The sequence below is a fragment of the Bubalus kerabau genome, chromosome 19 (assembly GCF_029407905.1).
Source record: "Bubalus kerabau isolate K-KA32 ecotype Philippines breed swamp buffalo chromosome 19, PCC_UOA_SB_1v2, whole genome shotgun sequence".
NCBI lineage: Eukaryota > Metazoa > Chordata > Mammalia > Artiodactyla > Bovidae > Bubalus > Bubalus kerabau.
The window spans coordinates 22,224,230-22,246,480 of NC_073642.1; the positions used below are offsets into that span (position 1 = coordinate 22,224,230).

At 46.3% G+C, this 22,251-nt stretch overlaps 1 protein-coding gene and 1 long non-coding RNA gene across 7 annotated transcripts in view; one reads left to right on the plus strand and one right to left on the minus strand.

The window, feature by feature from the left end:
- Window positions 1-22,251, plus strand: part of SEMA4B (semaphorin 4B) — a 97,320-nt gene that overhangs the window by 27,673 nt on the left and 47,396 nt on the right. For 2 of the 6 annotated variants that reach the window (XM_055556517.1, XM_055556518.1), the window contains exons 2-3: window positions 2,073-2,808; window positions 4,629-4,736. In XM_055556517.1, the coding sequence (XP_055412492.1) occupies window positions 2,659-2,808; window positions 4,629-4,736 (258 nt within the window). In that variant the 5' untranslated portion in view covers window positions 2,073-2,658. Of the gene's footprint in view, window positions 1-2,072; window positions 2,809-4,628; window positions 4,737-15,108; window positions 15,276-16,796; window positions 21,442-22,251 lie in introns of all 6 variants that reach the window. The other 4 variants (XM_055556520.1, XM_055556519.1, XM_055556521.1 and 1 more) reach the window with 3 other exon arrangements.
- LOC129634352 (uncharacterized) lies at window positions 9,350-11,098 on the minus strand. The gene is made up of 3 exons (XR_008705580.1): window positions 10,998-11,098; window positions 9,718-9,808; window positions 9,350-9,481 (listed from the first exon to the last, which is right to left on the minus strand). It is a non-coding gene; the product is annotated as an uncharacterized LOC129634352 (long non-coding RNA).

Below are 22,251 nucleotides of genomic sequence, written 5' to 3' on the forward strand. Positions count from 1 at the left end.
GGGTGGGCAACTGCCTAGAGTAATAGACAGTCCTTCTGGTCGTGAGCAGGGGCTGCCTCCTGAGTGGTTAAGAAGCCTGGTGGAATCCAAGTGTAGAGATGGTCCTACAAAGTTGGAACTCGGGGTGGTAGAATGACTGCCTTGGGCTTCCTTAATATTGTTCACTTACTTATTTAGCTGTGCTGTCTCGGTTGCGGCCGCAGGGCCTTTTAGCTGCAGCTGGCCAGCTCTCAGTTGTTGCATGCGTGGATCTAGTTCCTTGAGTAGGGATCGAACCCAGGCCCCCTACATTGGGAGCACAGAGTCTTTCTTAGCCACTAGACCACTAGGCTTTCTTGGCCTGATGTCTTCAGCTATTTGGTTCATCTGACTGTCTTCTTCTTCTTCTTCTTTTTTTTTTGTTTGCTGCGCTGGGCCTTTGTTGCTGCAAGGGCTTTTCTCTAGTTGTAGGGAGTGAGGGCTACTCTCCAGTTGCAGTGCATAGATTTCTCTCTGCGGTGGCTTCTCTTGTTTCGGATCACAGGCTCTAGGGCACACAGGTTTCAGTAGTTGCTGCTGCCGGGCCCTAGATCAGTAGTTGGGGCACACAGGCTTAGTTGTCCTGTAACAGGTTGGATCTTAGTCCCCCAGCCAGTGATCAAACCCATGTCCACTGTGTTGGTAGGCAGATTCCTAACCACTGAACCACTACGAAAGTCCATGTTGGCCTCCTTAACATCTATCCAAGCCCAGACAGCCTCAGTCTGTGGGCCTGGCATTCTTCCAGACTCCCCTCAGACTATATTTGCAGCAAGTGCCCTGCCTTCAGCCTTCCACTCACTCTGATGACTGCTCTCAGCACCCCTATGTTTAGTTTATACCCTGCTGTTAATTTCTGACTGTTTGCAAGTTGTGTCGTGTGTGTGTGTTGTGCCTAAGGTAGACAGGCCCCTGAGATCGGGATCTGTCTCCTAGTTTTGTTTTGTGTTTTAATCGCCATTCTCCTCCCCCACAAATACTACCAGCAATAACAATGAGCATCTATACAGGGTATTACGTATCATAGACAAAAATGCTTGTAAAGATGCTCAGAGGTTTGCCCCCGTTGCAAACAAACACTATGTAGGTGAAAAACTGAGTTTTCAAAGCTGAGGAATGTGGGGGAGAGGAGCTCTTTACTATCCATCTGGCCTGACAGGGCTGTTAAGAATCACAGAAGTGGGAGGCATGTTCCATAAGAACACGGAACATGAGAAGACTGCATAGAACTGGAAAGCACCTAAAACAACAATTTTCAGACATCACATCTTCCTGCCTTAGCAGATAAATGTAAAAGAAATTACAGTCAGGAAAATTTACTTTGGCATTGGAAATTCTAAAATTGTTTTTTCCAAGAGTCTGCTTTATTTTTTTCCCCAAAGTCTTTACCACGAGTTTCCTTGAGATACCCACTTAAGTGATTTGTGTTCTCAGCTTTTCAAAATTGTTATTTCCTTTTTAAAAACTTCCCTGGACTTCCCTGGTGGTCTAGCGGTTAGAACTCTGAGCTTCCAATGCAGCGGATGTGGGTTTGATCCCTGGGCAGGGAAGCTCTGAATGCCATGTGACTGAGCCAAAAAACAAAAATAAAAGTTCCCAGGTGGCACTGGTGGTAAAGAGCCCACCTGCTAGTTAGGGCCACTTAAGAGACATGAGTTTCATCCCTGGGTTGGGAAGATTCCTGGAGAAGGAAATGGCAGCGTACTCCAGTATCCTTGCCTGGAAAATTCTAGAAACAGAGAAACCTGGTGGGCTACAGTCCATGGGGTTGCAAGAGTTGGTCACAACTGAGCTCACACACACACACAACCCCCCCAAATTAACGGTGCAAATTTTCATAGTCTGGGAAGACCTGACTGTGTGAATCACAACAAACTGAAAAATTCTTCAAGAGACAGGAATACCAGACCACCTGACCTGCCTCTTGAGAAATCTGTATGCAGGTCAAGAAGCAACAGTTAGAACCGGACATGGAAAAACAGACTGGTTCCAAGTTGGGAAAGGAATACCTCAAGGCTACATATTGTCACTTTGCTTATTTAACTTATATGCAGAGTACATCATGTGAAATGTCAGGCTGGATGAAGCACAAGCTAGTATCAAGATTGCTGGGAGAAATATCAAAACTTCAGATATGCAGATAACACCACCCTTAGGCAGAAAACAAAGAGCAACTAAAGAGGCTCTTGATGAAAGTGAAAGGGGAGAGTGAAAAAGCTGACTTAAAACTCAACATTCAGAAAACTAAGATCATGGCATCCGGTCCCATCACTTCATGGCAAATAGATGGAGAGACAATGGAAACAGTGACAGACTATTTTCTTGAGATCCAAAATCACTGCCGATGGTGACTGCAGCCATGAAATTAAAAGATGCTTGCTCCTTGGAAGAAACCTAGACAGCATATTAAAAAGCAGAGACATTCCTTTGCCAACAAAGGTCCATCTAGTCAAAGCTATGGTTTTTCTAGTAGTCATGTATGGATGTGAGAGTTGGACTATAAAGAAAGCTGAGTGCTGAAGAATTGATGCTTTTGAACTGTGGGTCTGGAGAAGACTCTTGATAGTCTCTTGGACTGCAAGGAGATCAAACCAGTCCATCCTAAAGGAAATCAGTCCTGAATATTCATTGGAAGGACTGATGATGAAGCTGAAACTCCAATATTTTGGCCACCTGATGCAAAGAACTGACTCATTGGAAAAGCCCCTGATGCTGGAAAAGATTGAAGGCAAGAAGAGAAGGGGACGACAGAGGATGAGATGGGTGGATGGCATCACCGACTCGATGGATGTGAGTTTGAGTAAGCCCCGGGAGATGGTGATGGACAGGGAGGCCTGGCGTGCTGCAGTCCATGGGGTCACAAAGAGTCTAACACAACTGGGCAACTGAACTGAACTGAACTGGGAAGACCAAGGTGCTTGGTGGCTCCTGGCCACAAGGGGGCGTAGTCTCCCTAGTTCTGGGCTAAGTAGAGGCCTCTGATGTCCCCATGGTGCCCAGGCTCAGCCTAGCTGGGACTTCAATCCTCTCCTGTAGGCAGCCCAGGTGCAGGGGTTTGATGGACAACAGACCACTCCTCTCTGGGCAGCTCCCACAGTGGGTACGTCTGGGGTGCAGAAGGCCAGGAGCGGTCGGGCTGGGAGGAGGTCCTGTTCAAATTACAGGCTGTGGCAGGAGTGCTGTGTTGGCAGCTTCGCCCAGGAGCCAGGAGGGCGGTGGTGTCTGGGGCATGACCTTGGGTGGCTGGGGTGCTGGTTAGAGTGTTGAGCAGAGCCTGGCTGGTGACGCTGAGAGCGTGTGGGTGTGGCAACCACAACAGAGATGGGGGCCCCAAGGGGCCTATGGGATCCACTGTGCTGCCCTGCCAGCCCTGCCCAGCCCAGACGGAACTGGGCTTGTGTGCTGTGGTCCAGGCAGAGACCACGGTTTTCATTGAGGTCCTCTATGGTCTGGCATTACCTTCTCTAAAAGTAGCTCTTCTGCAGTCAAGCTGAATAGCTGGTCTTCCTCCAAATGACTTGCACTTTGCTCCATTCACGTATTCATTCACTTACTCATACCAGGCCATCAGCCTGTACTGAGTGTGACCTATAGCCAGGCACCATGGAAATACAAGACTGTGGGCCCTCACGGACACATATGTTGTGCCACCATATCTTTTTTTTTTTTCATTCTTTAAAAAAGATACTTCTTTGGTGGCACCAAGTCTTCGTTGCATCATGCAGGATCTTTTAGTTATGGCATAGGGGATCTAGCTCCTGACGAAGGGTTGAAGCTGGGCCCCCTGCATTGGGAGCTCAGAGTTTTAGCCCCTGGACCACCAGGCGAGTCCTATGTCTCCATATTCCATATTTTTATTCACACTTTTCTCCCCATCGCCCTCATTCTGACCAGGTTTTACCATCTCTTGGAGACTTCCTCAAACCTCAGCAGCTCCAGGAAGTCCCTTCTGATTACTCCAAAGGGAGGAAAAGCACCTGGTTTGTCCCATTCGCTGTTACATCCTGAATGCCTGATACCATCCCTGGTGTAAGGAGGGGCTCAGTACGTGTTTGTTGATTTTAATGAATCAGGTGATCTTGTCTGTCTCAGATTTCACAGTCCAGATTGCCTAAAACTTTCACTTGGCAAGTCATCAGGTCCTGCCTGTGACATCTCTCCTACTCAACTGCTGTGTTTATTACACCCAATGCTTTGTGGCTGGGTTAGGAAGGTCTCTTTAACTAGCAAAGGATGGGAAGGAATTTATTGGCTCATTTAAACACATACTAGGAGATGGGCAGGAAGGGTTGAGCCTACCTTACGAGATGACCTGGTTTCCCTGAGAGCTCAGTTGGTAAAGAATCTGCCTGCAGTGCAGGAGACCCTGGTTTGATTCCTGGGTCGAGAAGATCCTCTGGAGAAGGGAAAGGCTACCCCACTCCAGTATTCTGGCCTGGAGAACTCCATGGACTGTATAGTCCAAGGGGTCATAAAGAGTCAGACATGACTGAGTGACTTTCACTTTCACTTTCTTACAGGACAACAGCAATCTGGGACTATATCAGGATACCCTGCTGTTCATGATGGCTTTTCTCTTTGATATCTTCATCCCTTGCTTTTGCAAACAGACTTTCTCCATCCAGAAGATGGCTCAGTGGTCCGAACTTACATCCTTCAAGCTCACCAAATCCAAGAAGAATAGGATTTTCCTCTCCAGCTCCAATTTTGAAATTCTGGTAAAAACTCTGCTAGACTTTTGTTTTTTTTTTTATTCTCTACCTTTCTCTTGGACCAGTCACTGTAACCAGGGGTGGTGCTGTGGGTTGATTGGCAGCCCTTACATGATTGGCTGAGTTGGACTAGAAAAAGGGCAGTTGATCCCCCAAAAGTTGATTGAGAAAAACAGATGTGGCCTTTGGGAAGAGCTGACGCCACCGCCCTGATGGGTATCCACGACAGCTGTGGTACTGTGTTCTCATGTATCAATATATTCCCTGATACTGGGGAAACATACGTCCACATAGTGCCTTTGCTGATAACAAAAGCTTGATCAGTATTGGCTCATTTACAGGTAAAGGAGTTTAGTGTCTTGTTTTGCTTTGGGCTGAAATCCCCGGTGGATCCTCCCTGCGCTTTGCACGAGCTGTCTGTCCTGTCATGGGTGCTGTGGGTGGGTCGTCGGTCTCGGAGTGTGAAGCTGGAGAGAATCCTGGAACCCGTGTTATGCCTTGAGCTGTCACTTCTGGTTTTCCTTCTGAGAAAATCTTCCAAGCCGAGCAGTGTGAGTAATATTGGCTTTTTGTCTCAAAAAGGAGAATGGCTCTAAGATTGGTTTTTCTATTTGTGTTTCTTTGTTTTGGTAGAAAGCAGAGATGGCAATTTTGTAAAATGGAGTCTTGCTAGGATGGTCTCAGGAATGGGGCCTTTTGAAAACATATCGTTCACTTGCTTAGTGCGCGACTCTTTGCCACCCCCACGAACTGCAGCCTGCCAGGCTTTCCTGCCCTTCACCATCTCCCAAACTCATGTCCTTTGAGTTGGTGATGCCATCCAGCCATCTCATCCTCTGTTGCATCCTTTCAAAAGATGAGGCACTCCTATCAGAAGAGCATGAGGCTTTCAATAGCCCTATTGGATAATGTTATTGTACCTATTTTTTTTGATGAGGAAACTGAGGCCCAGTGATGGTAGCATGATCACAGAGCTCTAGGAGGTGGGGAGCAAAACCTGTCTGGATGGGGAGCCATGTGCCAGAGGCCTTGTATATCTCATATCATTTAATCTACACCGCAGTCCTCTGAGACCAGAACAAGATGACAAGCTTGGAAAATTTTAAATGCCTTGCCGAGGGTCACAGGCACAAGTAGGGCTGGGATTCTTTGATTCAAAAGCCCATATTGTTTTCTCTTCCTTATACTGTGTGACCTGGCCCAGGTCACTTTATCTCCATGTGCTTCCATTTCGTAATCTGTAGTACGTGAATAATTAGTAGAGACCTCCTGGGTTTGTTGGGAGGGTTAGATGAATTGCCTCTTACACGTAGAGGACCTATTGTTATTGTTGTTATTATTATGTCACAAGACCTCCCTCTGGGTCACAAGTCAGGCCACTCCCTTTTTCAGAAAAACCAGATCCCGTGGGAGGCCCTTCCTGGCCCAGGTGCTCCTGAGGCCCGGCTGCAGGTGCCTGGGAAAGTTTGCAACGGGCAGCCAGGAAACAAAGGCTCCAGGTGCCGGGTGATGCTTTGTCTGGCGGCAGGCCTGTTTCCTGCTCGATCAGGTTGCTCTCGGCTGGCGCAGCTCCTGGAGCTGACCGCCCCACCTCGCCCCCTCATCCCTGCCAGCTGAAGACTGAGGGCTGGGCCGGGTGATGCAGGACAGGGCCCAGCTGGACAAGGCCCTTCCTTTCTGGAGCCCAGCCCAGGGATCTCACTGGCTGAAGCAGGAAGGCTTGGGGCACTGGGCCCATCTTCCAGCTCCCTTCCCATCCTCCATCTATGGGGTGGCCCTGTGGGGCGGAGAGAGGCTGGGCCTGGGGGGCAGGATCTGAGATCTGGGGTTGAATGCCAGCCTGGGAAGGAAATTGTGGATCCCCCTAGGCAAGTGACTTTCTCTCTACCTCTCAGTTTCCCTAGTAGGAACTAGGGACCCCATGGACCGTTTAGGAGGTTGGGGTGGTTCCTGGATAAAGCCCTTGAAGGCCCTAAACATTTCTTGGGGCCCCCAACATGGCCTGTGAGAGACAGAACTTCCAACCCTTTGGAGGCTGATCTTAGTACAACACAAAAGGAGATCCTGTGTCATTCCCCTCTCCAGAAAACACGCTGCAAGCCCTGGCTTGTGGCCCCCCGCCCCCGCCCTATCCCACTGCAGCTCCAAGCCATCAGCTTCTCCAGGTTCTGTGAACAGGAGTCTCTTCCTGCTTCGGGGCTTTTGCGCTGGCTGTCCCTTTGCGCTGGGACACTTCGTGCTCTGGGTCTTCTCGGGGCTGTTCTTGTCACTTGGATCTTAGTTCTCAGGTGTCACCTCCTCAGGGAAGCCCTCTTTGGTCACCCCCTAACCTAGCCCCTGTCTCATCCCTCCCTAACAACCTCACCCTGTTTCATTCACTCGAAGCACTCACCTCTCTCTGAAGCTGTGTGTGTGTGTGTGTGTGTGTGTGTGTATGTTGGTCACTCAGTCGTGCCTGACTTCTTTGCGACCCCATGGACTGTAGCCTGCCAGGCTCTTCTGTCCTTGTTTTTAATTTGTCTCCCTTTCAGTTGTCTGCCACTCCGCTGGAATATAAACTCCAAGAGGGAAGGGCCTTGTCTTTATTTCTTTTTGCTGCCTCCCCAGCTCTAGAACAGTCCCTGGTGCTCAGGGACTCTCTCTAGATACCCGCTCTGTAAAACTCACTTAAAAAAATGTATTTATTTGTTTGGCTGGGTCTTAGTTGCAGCATGTAGGATCTTTCAGCAAGTGGGATCTAGTTCCCTGCCCAAGGATCAAACTCAGGCTCCCTGCACTGGGAGGGTGGACTGTTAGCCACTGGACCACCAGGGAAGTCCTATATAAGACTCACTTAAAATTTTTTATCATTATTATTTATTTATTTGGCTGCTCAAGGGATATTTTAATTGTAGCATATGGGATCTAGTTCCTGAACCAGGGATAGAACCCAGGCCCCCTGCACTGGGAGCACAGCGTCTTAGCCACTGGGCCACCAGGGAGGTCCCAAGACCCACTTTTGAATGAAGGTCTTGGTGTCCCTCATGCCTCTGCGGTCTGGGCAGTGGACCGGAGCTGTAGTGAGGGAGCTCTGCAGGTATGAAGTTGCTTTGGATTTCCAAAACACTTTCATACGCGGTGCCTCGTCTGAACCGCATGTCACACTGACCTGTAAGACAGGTCGGGCAAGATTAGAAGCCCCGTTTTATAGATGAGAAAATTGAGGTGCCCAGAGGCTTAAGGAACATGCCTAAGGTCATATGCGTCATAGGTGCCAAACCAGGACTAGAGACGTCAGAAACTCTTTTCAGGACTCCAGACCAGATGTGAGAATGTCTTCAAAGAGAAAAATCCACATTCCAAACCTATTTTTCCCTTAGGTTGTCTTACAGATAAGCACATACTCAGAATTACTGTATGAGGGGGTAGTACTCTGATCTCCAACATTCTTTTTCTCATTTTATTTTTTAAAAAATTCTTTTTTAATTGAAGTATGCTGCTACTGCTACTGCTGCTAAGTTGCTTCAGTCACGTCCAACTCTGTGCGACCCCATAGACAGCAGGCCACCAGGCTCCCCCATCCCTGGGATTCTCCAGGCAAGAACACTGGAGTGGGTTGCCATTTCCTTCTCCAGTGCACGAAAGTGAAAAGTGAAAGTGAAGTCGCTCAGTCGTGTTGACTCTTCACAACCCCATGGACTGCAGCCCACCAGGCTCCTCCATCCATGGGATTTTCCAGGCAAGAGTACTGGAGTGGGGTGCCATCACCTTCTCCAATTCAAGTATAGCTGATTCTAAGTTCTTCTTGAGCTCTGTGATCTATATGTAACCCTTGAGTCACATCCAGGGAAACTCTAAAGTATGCCCTCTCTCTTGGCTGGGAAACCCCAGTTTCTTCCCTACCATGGAATTATAGCAGTGCCTCTAAATAGTACAGGCTTCCCAGGTGGTGCTAATGGTAAAGAATCTGCCTGCTACTGCAAGAGACATGAGAGACTTGGGTTGGGAACATCCCCTGGAGGAGGGCATGGCAACCCACTCCAGTATTCTTGCCTGGAGAATCCATGGACAGAGGAGCCTGGTGAGCTACAGTCCACAGGGTCTCAAAGAGTCGAACATGGCTGAAGCAACTTAGCACGCACGCACTGAAGAGAAAGGATGGAAAGAGGTCTTGATAGGCATGTGACCATTGTCGTCAGTCAAATCACTCTGGGAATGTAATGCAGGTAAAACCTGCGTCAGCCACTCATAGACCCTCCACTGGCGGGGGGGGGGGGGGGCGGCATATTCAAAATTACGAATATGAGTCATTCGACACCTTCCAATGAATGAGACCAACAATTCTAGTCCTCTTGGCACTCTTTGAACAGCTCTCATCTTTCTCAAGCTCCTAAGGATGAATGTCACAGCCCTTCCCCAAAGATCGTGTGGTGGCACTCAGAAAAAAACTGAGAAGTGAGATGACTTGTTTATGGATAATTGTCAGTGAGTCAGAACTCACGCAGAGCTCTGGAGTTTCCAGGCCGTTAACTTATCTTCCTGAACATATGAGTCAGGGTCAGTTCAGCCCAGGTTGTACAGGTACGTGCTTCCCTGCCCTGTTCTTCCGGGCCAGCACCCAGCCTTCACGCATGCACACGAACAGGTGCCCTTCAGCCTCCTCCGAACATCCTGGGAGGGGTGCAGGCAGCTTGGCTTATTCCTCTCTCTTCAGGAGGTGCCCTCAGCCCTCTTAAGAGGGCTGAGCTCAGGCTGGAAACTAACTGCAAGATCTGAACCAAAAAAAGAGAAAGTAAATAGTAATCCTTCCTTTCCCATAAATGTTGCAACAGCCTAGCTGTAGCTTGGAGCATGTATTTCGAGAATAACCAGAAACAACCAACATATCTGTCAATAGTTGTCAGCTGTAAAACATTATGGTATATTCAGAGAGTAGAATACTATGAAGCTGTTAAAATTAATGAAATAGGGACTTCCCTAGTGGCACAGTAGATAAGAGTCCACCTACCAGTGCAGGGGACACAGGTTTGATCCCTGGTCCAGGAGGATCCCACAGGCCTCGGAGCAACTAAGCCAGTGTTCCACAATAAGAGAAGCCACTGCAAAGAGAAGCCCACCTGCTGTAACTTGAGTAACTCCCACTTGCCACAACTAGAGAAAGCCCGAGAACAGCAACGAAGACCAAGAGCGGCAAAAAATAAATCAAAAAATAGAAAAAGAATAAAAGAAGTTGCATAGCAGGGTGTGTATTATGCTCCCAATTGTGTGAATGTGTATTATGACTTTTTTTTTAACTTTTCATTGTGTATTGGGGTATAGATGATTAACAATGTTGTGATAGTTTCAGATGAACATCGAAGAGACTCAGCCATGTATACATGTATCCATTCTTCCCCAAACTCCCCTCCCATCCCGACTGCCATATAACATTGTGCAGAGTTCCCTGTGCTAGACAGGTATCCATTTATGATTCATTTTTTAAAATTATAAATAGATATCTTCTTAAAGGATAAAGACTACAGAAGAATTTAGACCAAAACATGAAACTCCCCATCACCACTTGCAGCAGTCAGGATAGACTAGGTTATGATGTGGTAACAAACGCCTCTAAACATCTTTGGCTAAAACAACCAAGATTTATTTCTTGCCAGGCTTGAATTCCCAGTGTGGCCTGCATGGGCTCAGGACTTCGTAGTCAGCACTTCAGTCAGCATTAGACTTTCAGGAAGTCACCGTCCCCACAAGAGGCTTCAGGGTTCACCACTGCCATGGAAGAAGGTGTGAGAACCGCACAGGGGTTCTCAGATCCCCCCGTAAAGGGCCATGTGTCACTGTCCCCTCACATTTCACTGGCCAGAGCAACTCATGCGGCTGCACCTGACTTCCAGAGAGTACAGTCCTCCTATGTATCCAGAAAAAGGAGGCCAGAAATACTGGTGAGCCCGGGTAATGTCTACTACGCACCACAGACCGGCTGCATCTTTTGAGACTTTTGTGTTTACACTGATATACATACTAGCTCTACGGTAATTTTTAAGTAAAACACAGGTTTGGTAGTAAGACAGACCTAGGTTTGAATCCCAAATAGGTTAGTTATCTGCTGTGTTCCTTTAGACAAGATCTTGATCTGCCCAAGACTCAGCTTTCCCACCTGTACCTGCTTCCTTGGAGAAGGAAATGGCTTCCCACTCCAGTATTTCCACCTGGAGAATTTCATGGACAGAGGAGCCTGGCAGGCTACAGTCCATGATGTTGCAAAGAGTCGGACATGACCGAACACGCACGCACCTGCTTTCTGGGCCCACGTAGAGATGAAACGTAATAGTGGAAATGAAACCTGTAATAAACAGTAGCTTACACAAGTAGTGCTATCTAGCTAGGAAATAAAGAGTGCTTGAGGGTGGCGGTTTAGTGGGCTGGAGGTCACGTGGACAAGGAAATATGGGGAAAGAAAGCCCCTTTCCATCTATCAGATGGAAAGTATCTGGATCAGTTTCTTGTGTCTCCCATGGCCCCAGACATGCTGTGGGCTTGCAGATGGGAGCGTCTTATTAGCCAGGCTACTGCCTGCGTAGATGCAGCCAAGGGTCAGGAGCAAAACATCTGCCCTGCGTCAAGCAGCCCCACTCAGCCCACCTCGGTTCTGCTTCGTCCCATCTGAAGCTGAGTGTGCTGGTGAGGGAGAATACTTCCTATTTAAAGGAGGGCCAGCCTTCATATTAAATCTGTTGTTTGAGGAAATAATGATCATCACAGCATTTGTAGAGGACAGTTGTGCAGCATGTATCAGACCCTTTGATCCAGCAGCCCTCAGTGAGGAGTTTATCCTAAGAAAACGACAGAACAAGTGAGTAAAGGTGGATCTGTATTACTCATAATGGAAAACTGAAAACCTAAATGTCTTGACACAGGGGATGAAACAAACTATAGAATGCTTTGTTTATCCAACTATATCCAGACATGAAAGGATGTCAATTGTCCATTGAAAAATTACATGAGAAAGAGCAATATATATGTAAAACTGTGGATGGATGAATACATAGATAGATAGATCTCCTCTGATCTCATTGTTGAAAAGAATATATAGGGAATTCCCTGGTGATATCCTGGTGGTGATGACTTTGCTTTCACTGCTGAGGGCCCAGGTTCAATTCCTATTTCAGATTCACTCTCACAAACTGCTTTGCTCGGCAAAAAAAAAAAAAGTATTTGAATATATACCTTATATATGCTTTGACATTCCGAAAGGATAAATGCCTGAATATTAGCAATTATTTCCTGCAGGGGGTAAGAAAGTGAAAGTTAAAGTCCTTCAGTTATGTCTCTTTGTGACCCCATGGACGGTAGCCCACCAGGTTCCTTTGTCCATGGAATTCTCCAGGCAAGAATACTGGAGTGGGTAGCCATTCCCTTCTGCAAGGGATCTTTCAGACCCAGGGATCGAAGTCAGGTCTCCTGCATTGCAGGCGGACTCTCTACCATCTGAGCCACCAGGAAAGCCAGAATATTAGCAATTATTTCCTCCAGGGAGTAGGAAGAGTAGGAATTTTTTTCTTCGCACAAAGAACATGATTAAGTAGTAAAAGGCCAAGTTATTTAACTGTGTCTCCAGCTATATTTTATGATCAATCAACGTTTAATGTAAGCTGCTCACCTCTGGAGGGGACTTGGCCCTTGTCTAGGAGTCAGAAAACCTTGGTGTGTGTGTGCTGTGTGTGACCTTGGGCAAGCTACCTGGGATGGGAAGCGTTTGTACGAACTTTTTACAGATAGATACAGACACATAGAAAGGCTTGTACCTGAGATCCCATAGCTCATGGCCCCTGAACTGCATTTTGAACCCGGGGTTTTCCTGATTCTGGGTCGGGATATTCTTACATTACATCACAGCCACCCCTCTCTGAGTCTCATCTCTAAAATGACAGGGTCAGAATACAGTCCCTTTCAGCTGAAAAGATTCAATGTCCACAGGAAGTCACCCCTCCCCCATCATTCCTGGTGTATCACAGGCCCCAGAGTTGGTATGCATGCCCTGTTCATCAGATGCCAGCCTTCCCCAGGGGAAGGGACTCCAGGCTGGGGGTTGGAGAGAGCTCCTGGCCTGCCTAGGGCCATCTAGAGGGGGCAGGGGGTGGGTGGGTGTGCCCTCTGGCCAGGCGTCTGGCTGGGTGCCTGCAGAACCGGGCGAAAATTGCCCACGAGGGCTGGCTGGGAGCCCAAGAACTTGTTGTCTTTCCCTTTAAACAGACACAGGCTGTCTGTTAAGATTCTGGAAACATCTGACCTTTTGCAGAGCATCTCAGGCAGGGCTGGAGGGCAGTCCTTCCCTTTCTGTAAGTGCTTTAACCCTTTCCACACAATCCTGGACAACATCCTGCTGCTGCTGCTGCTGCTGCTAAGTCGCTTCAGTCGTGTCCAACTCTGTGCGACCCCATAGATGGCAGCCCACCACGCTCCCCTGTCCCTGGGATTCTCCAGGCAGGAACACTGAAGTGGGTTGCCATTTCCTTCTCCAATGCATAAAAGTGAAAAGTGAAAGTGAAGTTGCTCAGTTGTGTCCGACTCCTAGCAACCCCATGGACTTCAGCCTACCAGGCCCCTCTGTCCATGGGATTTTCCAGGCAAGAGTACTGGAGTGGGGTGCCAGTGCCTTCTCCGGACAACATCCCAACAACCACAATAAAAAAGGAGATCAGTTTCCAAGGAACATGGAAGGCTCGTTGGGTCTCTCTCCTTTGGATTGTCTGAGGGACAGAGAAGAGATTTTGAGCCCAGATGTCTCCTGCATCACTTGCTCAGTTCCTGGTCTCAGGAGCCTGAGTTTGGAGGAGAGGGGCTGAAAGGAGAACAAAGGGACCTGGGACTTCAGGGTGAGAGCGGGAACTGCTCCTCTGACTGACCGAACAGCGTATTCCTTCATATTTCCTGCGAAGGTTCACATTTGTGTACAAGCCGGGCACCTGCTGGGTATCAGGCAGTGTGTGAGGTGATTCGAGGCCAGCACAATGGCAAACAAACCCAGAGAGAAATGTTCCACGCCTTCTGAAAGGCTCATTTTCTGGGAGAGAGTGCGCGTGTGTGTGTGCTCAGTCACTCAGTCGTGTCCGACTCTTTGCGACCCCATGGACTGTAGCCCGTCAGGCTCTTCTGTCCATGGGATTCCCCAGGCAAGAATCCTGGAGTGGGTTGCCATTTCCTTCTCCAGGGAATCTTCCCAACCCAGGGATCGAACCCACTTTTCTTGCATCTGCTGTTGGCAAGCGGATTCTTTACTATTGTGCCACCTGGGAAGCCCTCTGAGGGAGTGGGCTGTGATAAAATAATCACAAGCACAGAGACCTCCCTGGTAGTCCAGTGGTTAAGAATCCACCTTCCAGTGCAGTCCCTGACTAGGGATCTAAGATCCCACATGCCATGTGGTCAAAATATTAAAAAATTTTAAAAATATATTTTTTTATTTAAAAAAAGAGTTAAAAAATAATCACAAGCTCAAATGTCAAATGACAATAGGGTAAAGTGCTAGGAAGGAGACAAATGGTGCTGTGTCTGATGGTGGAGATATAATATGGGAAGATCAGAGGAGGCTTTCCTGAGGAGACCTGGGAGCAGGGGTCCAAAGGGTTACAGCTTGATGATTGAGCACAAACCCCGCAGGCAGCACACAGAAGCTTATTAAAATGCAGGATCTCAGTCCCCATTCCAGATCTTCAGAATCTAAATCTGCATTTTAATCAGATCTCCCAGGTGATCCCTGGGTCAGGAAGATCCCCTGGAGATGGCTGCTCACTCCAATATTCTTGAGAATCCCATGGACAGACGAGCCTGGAGGGCTACAGTCCATGGGGTTGCAAAATGTTGGACATGACTGCAGCAGCTTAACACTGATGCATGTACCCAGATGACCTGGCTATATATGAAAGTTTGAGAAGCGTTGCTAAGGGTTGAACTAGGAGTTCCCAGTCTCAGTATAGCTTGAAACTGGAGGAGAACCTTCCAGGTAAGAGCTCTGGGATGGGAAGGAGCAGGCAGTGGGATGGGAGGGATGGGAGTCCAAGGTTATTAGTGTATGTATGTACAGTGGACCCAGGAACAACAACAGGAGTTTGAAATGTGAAGGTCTGCTTATATGCACATTTTTTCCAATAAATATGTACAATACTACATAATCTGTGGTTGGTTGAATATGGGGATATAGAACCATGGATTGTCATTGTCATTTAATCCCTAAATTGTGTCTGACTCTTCAACCTCATGGACTATAGCACACCAGTCCATGTAGCTTCTCTGTCCATGGAATTCTCCAGGCAACTATACTGCTGTGGGTTGCCATTTCCTTCTCCAGGGGATCTTTCTGACCCAGGGATTGAACCTGTGACTCCTGTGTCTCCTGCATTGGCAGGCGGATTCTTTAACCCTGAGCCACCTGAGAAGCCAAGGAGGCTCGGAGGGAGTATGCTAAAGAAGAAAGCTGGAAGGAAAAGAGAGTGTGCCAGAGAAAGTGATTCCTGAACTGAGGACCTTGGTAATGGAGCCAATTACTTCCAGTAAATGGGAGTGGTGGCTGAGGTGAGTGAGAGAGGTCATTGGAGACCTGAGAAACCAGATTTAGGATGTGTCTTCCACGTGGATGCTGAAGTCATCAAGGACAATGACAGGGCTTTAGCTGGAGAAAAAAATGGGGAGCCACGTGCCTAAGTCTCCAGTGGCGACAGGGGAGTGGCCAGGAGGTGGGTGGACAACCTCAGGGCATTTACCAGAGGATGGAAGAGTGTGGTTCAGGAGAGCCATGGGCATGTGATCCTGAAATGGGTGGATGTGGATTCATGTTCCAAGAGACCCAGGGGAGATGGGGGTGGTGTGTAGGATGGAGGAGAGCCAAGAAGTGCCCGGTATTATGGAGGATGCCAGTGAGGCAGGAAAAAAACCCGGAGAGGTACAGGTTTTAAGTATATAGCAGTTGTTCTCGTTTTTTAAATTTGTTTCTTTCTCTTTCTTCTTTCTTTTTTCTATTTTAAATTTATTTTTCTTACTTTTTTTTCTTTTTTCTTTGGCAGTTTGCTTTCTGCACCTGTAGAGTGGTATCATCTCATCACTTGGAAACTTATTAGATATGTAAACGTTAGGGTCCCACCTGTATCAGCTGGGTGGGGCCCAGAAATCTGTGCTACTTTTTATTTATTTATGGCTCGGACTTTGTTCCGAAGGCTTTCTCTAGTTGCAGTGAGTGGGGGATACTCTCTAGTTGTGGTGCGTGACCTTCTCAATGTGGTGACTTCTCTTGTGGATCATGGGCTGTGGTGTGCAGGGACTTCAGTAGTTGAGGCTTGTGGGCTCTAGAGCTTGGGGTCAGTAATTGCGGTGCACAGGTTTAGTTCCCTGTGGCATGTGGGATCTTCCCAGACTAGGGATCAAATCCGTGTCCCCTGCATTGGCAGGTGGATTCTTACCCGTTGGACCACCAGAGAAATCTGAAATCTGTGCTTTTTAAAAAGCAATTCTACTGAAGTATAGTGGATTTACGATGTTGTGTTAATTTCTGCTATACAGTAAAGTGACTCAGTTTTACCTATACATTCTTTTTTGTATTCTTCTCCACTGTGGTTTATCACAGGGTATTGAATAGACAGTATCCTGTGCTGTACAGGAGGACCTTGTTGTTTAGCCATCCTATATACAATAGTTCGAATCTGCTAATCCCAAACTCCCAGTTCTTCCTCCCCCACCCCCTTCCTCTTTGGCAACGACCAGTCTGTTCTCTATGTCTGTGAATCTGTTTCTGTTTCGTAAATATGTTCATTTGTGTCATATTTTATGTTGATATACATGATGATATCATATGGCATTTGTCTTTCTCTTTTTGACTTACTTTGCTTAGTATGAAAATCTCTAGGTCCATGTTGCTTCCAGTGGCGTTACTTCATTCTTTTTATGGCTGAGTAGTGTTCTGTTGTGTGTGTGTTGCGTGTGTGTATCACATCTTTTTTATCCACTCATCTGTCCATGGGCATTTAGGTTGTTTCCATATCTTGGCTAATGTAAGTAGTGTTTCTATGAACATAATGGTTCATGTATCTTTTTGAATTATAGTTTTGTCTGGGTGTATGCCCCCTGGCATAGGAAATGGCAACCCACTCCAGTATTCTTGCCTGGAAAATTCCATGGACAGAAGAACCTGTCTGGCTGCAGTCCATCAGGTCATAAGGAGTTGGACACAACTGAGCGACTGAACACTGGGTATGCCCAAGAATGAGACGCAATCTGTGCTTTTAACAAGCTTTTTGGTGATTTTTATACATGTTCAAGTTTGAGAGCCACAGGAATATGGTCATGGGAAAAGTGATTCACTTTATGAAAAAAAAAACAAACAGAAATGAATCTCATGAAGTCTACCACCACATGAAAAATTGAATTTTGGGTTAAAGACCTAAATGTATCCAGAAGATTGTGAAGTTAATAATATAAAATATTGAAGACTATCTTTGTGACCTTGGGGTAGGAATTAACTTATTAAGCAAAATTTCAGAAGCATAAAACATAAGGCAAAAAGAAAAAAAATCGATTGATTTGATTACTGCCCAAGTATGAGTTCTTGACAAGGTTAACAAATGACAAAATTGGGAGAATTTGTGATATCTAAAGCCAACAAAGAACTAATATCTAGATTCAGAATATACTAGGAATTTCTGCAACTCAATAAGAAAATCTTCTTGCAAGTCAAATGGCGGGAAAATGGGCAAAGATAAAAAGGTGATTTACAGGAGAAATTTAAAAGTTAACAAATACAGGAGGAAATGTTAAGATGTATTAGAAATCAGAGAAATATAAATTAAAGCAATAGCTGTTATCAGTTTTAGTTATAATAGCCCCAAACTTGCCAAAGAGGAAACAACCCAAAAGTCCATTAGTAGGTAAACCAAACTGGTATTCATACAATAAATACCACTCAATGATTAAGAAAAAAAGAATGGACTACTGATACATCTCTCAAAAGCATTATTTTAGTGAAAGCAGTTGGACACAAGAGTACATACTGTATGCTTCTATTTGTATGGAGTTCCAGAAGAGGCAGAAAAATTTAGTGATAAAAATCAGGTCACTGGTTGTGGGAGATGGGGAGGGTAGACTGATGACAAAGGGCATAGGGAACGCTTAGCGTTGATGGGACCGATTTGTATTTACAGGTGTGTCCACTTGTCAAAATTCAAGGAAATGAGTGTAAAATGTGTCACTATCATTGTGTGTAAATTATGCCTTGGTAAACTTGGTGGTAAACTTACTTTATTGACTATGCCAAAGCCTTTGACTGTGTGGATCACAATAAACTGTGGAAAATTCTGAAAGAGATGGGAATACCAGACCACCTGACCTGCCTCTTGAGAAATTTGTATGCAGGTCAGGAAGCAACAGTTAGAACTGGACATGGAACAACAGACTGGTTCCAAATAGGAAAAGGAGTTCGTCAAAGCTGTATATTGTCACCCTGTTTATTTAACTTATATGCAGAGTACATCAAGAGAAACGCTGGACTGGAAGAAACACAAGCTGGAATCCAGATTGCCGGGAGAAATATCAATCACCTCAGATATGCAGATGACACCACCCTTATGGCAGAAAGTGAAGAGGAACTCAAAAGCCTGTTGATGAAATTGAAAGTGGAGAGTGAAAAAGTTGGCTTAAAGCTCAACATTCAGAAAACGAAGATCATGGCATCTGGTCCCACCACTTCATGGGAAATAGATGGGGAAACAGTGGAAACAGTGTCAGACTTTATTTTTGGGGCTCCAAAATCACTGCAGATGGTGACTGCAGCCATGAAATTAAAAGACGCTCACTCCTTGGAAGTAAAGTTATGACCAACCTAGATAGCATATTCAAAAGCAGAGACATTACTTTGCCAACAAAGGTTCATCTAGTCAAGGCTATAGTTTTTCCTGTGGTCATGTATAGATGTGAGAGTTGGACTGTGAAGAAGGCTGAGCACTGAAGAATTGATGCTTTTGAACTGTGGTGTTGGAGAAGACTCTTGAGAGTCCCTTGGACTGCAAGGAGATCCAACCAGTCCATTCTGAAGGAGATCAGCCCTGGGATTTCTTGGGCAGGAATGATGCTAAAGCTGAAAATCCAGTACTTTGGCCACCTCATGCAAAGAGTTGACTCATTGGAAAAGACTCTGATGCTGGGAGGGACTGGGGGCAAGAGGAGAAGGGGACGACAGAGGATGAGATGGCTGGATGGCATCACTGACTTGATGGACGTGAGTGTGAGTGAACTCCGGGAGTTGGTGATGGACAGGGAGGCCTGGCGTGCTGCGATTCATGGGGTCGTAAAGAGTCGGACACGACTGAGAGACTGATCTGATCTGATCTGATCTGAAACTTAGAGGGGGGCATGGCAACCCACTCCGGTGTTCTTGCCTGGAGAATCCCATGGACAGAGGAGCCTGGTGGGCTACAGCCCAGAGGGTCACAAAAAGTCAGAAAGACCACTGAAGGGATTTAGCACCTATGCTCGCATGTAGACTTAATTTTAAAAATAAAATGTTGGGGTTTCCCTGGTGACTCAGTGGTAAAGAATCCACCTGCCAATGCAGGAGACACAAGTTCAGTCCCTGATCCAGGAGGATTCCACGTGGCTCGGAGCAACTAAGCCACAACTACTGAAGCCTGTGTGCCTAGAGCCTATGCTCCAAGACAAGAGAAGCCACCGAAATGAGAAGCCTGAGTACCACAGTGAATAGAAACCCCTGTTCACCACAACTAGACAAAGCCCAAACAAGGCGAAGACCCAGTGCAGCCAAAAATAAATAATTTTTATTTAAATAAAAGAAATAATAAAGAGATTAAAAAATGCAATGTTAAAACTTCATATCATTTAGACTGGAAAAGTTAGGCAGCTGGATAATGCTAGGAGTTGACAGAGGGCAGGGGTCCATGCTGGTGGGCATGTGGGCATGTAGGCATGTGGGCATGTGGGCATGTGGGCAGGGTGCCCTGTGACCCACAGCAAGTCATACCCTTAGAAGAATCTGCAAGAGATCTCACATGGCCCATATGGTAAAGAGGGAAGAAGACAGTCACTGCAGACTTCTTTATGGGGGTGGGAGGTTGTAGGCAGTTCGGGGAGTAGATAGATAAAGTGTGGTAGAGCCACACTTTGGAATACCCTGCAGCAGCTAGAAGCAGCAGATGAGATGTGTCCAGGGCTTCCCTGGTGGCTCAGTGGTAAAGAACCCGCCTGCCAATGCAGGAAACACGGGTTCAATCCCTGATCTGGGAGGATCCCACAGGTAATGGAACAACTAAGGGCAGTACGATTACTGAACCGGGGAGCCACAGCCGCCGAGCCCACGTGCCCTGGAGGCTGTGCTCCGCAACGAGAGAGGCCACCAGTGAGAAGCCCATGCACCACAACTAGCGAGTAGCCCCTGCTCGCCACAACTAGAGAAAAGCCCAAGCAGCAACAAAGACCCACCTAGCGCAGCCCCAAAAAATGTTTTTAAAAGATGTGTCCAGAGCAGTATGATGGGTCTGTGGAATAAAACAAACAAACAAACAAAAAAACAGAATGAGGTATATGACAAAATGCTGTTTATGTAAATTAAAAATACAAAACAGTCCAATTAGAAAATGGGCCACAGATGTTTCGCTAAGGAGGAGATAGGGATGGCAAATAAGCACCTGAAAAGATGTTCATCATCATTAGCCATCAGGCAAATGCAAATTAAAACCGCAATGAGGCCTTGCTATGCAATTATTAGGAGGGCCATAATAGAAAACCGTGATAACAACAACTGCTGGCAAGGAGGTAGAGAAACTGGATCTCTTATAAAATGTATAGCCATCCTGGTAAATAGTGTGGCAGTTTCTTATAAAACTGTAGCTGCATTTACCATAAGACCCAGCAATCCAGGACTTCCCTGATGGTACAGTGGATAAGAATCTGCCTGCTGATGCAAGGGACATGGGTTCGATCCCTGGTCCAGGAAGATTCCACATGCCGTGGAGCAACTAAGCCCGTGTGCCACAACTACGGAGTCCACAAGCCTAGAACACGTGTTCTGCAATGAAGAGAAGCCCACACTTGCCACAACTAGAGAAAGCCCAAGCAAAGCAAGGAAGACGTAGGGCAGTCATAAATAAATAAATAAGATGCCTTAAAAAAAAAAAAGACCCGGTAATCCCAAATTTGATCTATATCCCAAAGAAATGAAAACTTACATCCATACAAAAACCTGGAGATTAATCAGCTTTATCTGTAATAGCCCCAAACTGGAAACAACCCGAATCTCCTTCAGTGGGTGAACAGTTAAACTCTGGTACATCCATACCATGGAATACAAAACAGTAATAAAAAGGAAAGAACTGCCCATAGGTTACAAAAACACAGATGTATCTCAAGGGCAATATGATGAGTGAGAAGCCAGTCTCAAAGCCAGTCTATAGCACAGGGAACTCTACTCAATAATCTGTTATAATCTATATGTGAAAAGAATCTACGGAGGGTGGATAGGGACTTCTTTGGTAGTCCAGTGGTTAAAAATCCGCCTTCCAATGCAGGGGACGGGGTTTGATCCCTGGTCCAAGAACTAAGACCCCACATGCCTGGGGCAACTCAGCCCATGTGCCACAACTACTGAGCACCGTGAATGGAGTCCATTATCACAAAACGAAATATCCTGCAAGAAGCAATGAAGACCCCAAGTGCGGAACTAAGACCTGATGCAGCCAAACAAGTAAGTAAATAAGTAAAATATTTTTAAAATAGATAAAAAAGAGTGGATATAAGTGTATATATCTAACAGATTCACTTTGTTCTACAGCAGAAACTAACACAACATTGTAAATCAACTATTCTCCAATAAAAATTAAAAAAAAAAAAGCTTCCACTTACATAACATTCTCAAAATGACAGAAATATAGGGATGGAGAAGAGATTAGTGGTTGCCAAGTCCAGGGACCTGAGTGGAGGAGCGTGACTATAAAGGGACACCACCAGGAGGTCCCCGTGGAGATGGGACCTTCTGTATCTTGACTGTGGTGACGGTCACACTAATTTATTCATGGGGTCAAAATAGCATAGAATTCTACACACACACACACACACACAACTGCAAGAGAAAACTGAATAATAGTCTGTATTTAACAGTATGATCCCAATGTCAATCTCTTGGTTTTGCTGTCGTACTACAGTTTTACAATTCTAGGGCTTCCCAGGTGGTTCAGTGGTAAAGAATCCTCCTGACAATGCAGGAGAACAAAAGACACGGGTTCCATCCCTGGGTTCCCCTGGGTCAGGCAGATCCCTTGGAATAGGAAATGGCAATTGACTCCGATATTCTTGCCTGGGAAATCTCAATGATAGAGGAGCCTGGAGGGCTACAGTCCATGCGGTCATAAAAAGAGTCCGACAGGACTAAGGATTGAGCACATACACACAGTTGTAGAATGTCACCGATGGGGGAAGCTGGATAAAAAGCTCACGGGACACTATGTACTATTTTTTGGTAACTTTCTGTGAGTCTATAATTATTTCAAAATTAAAA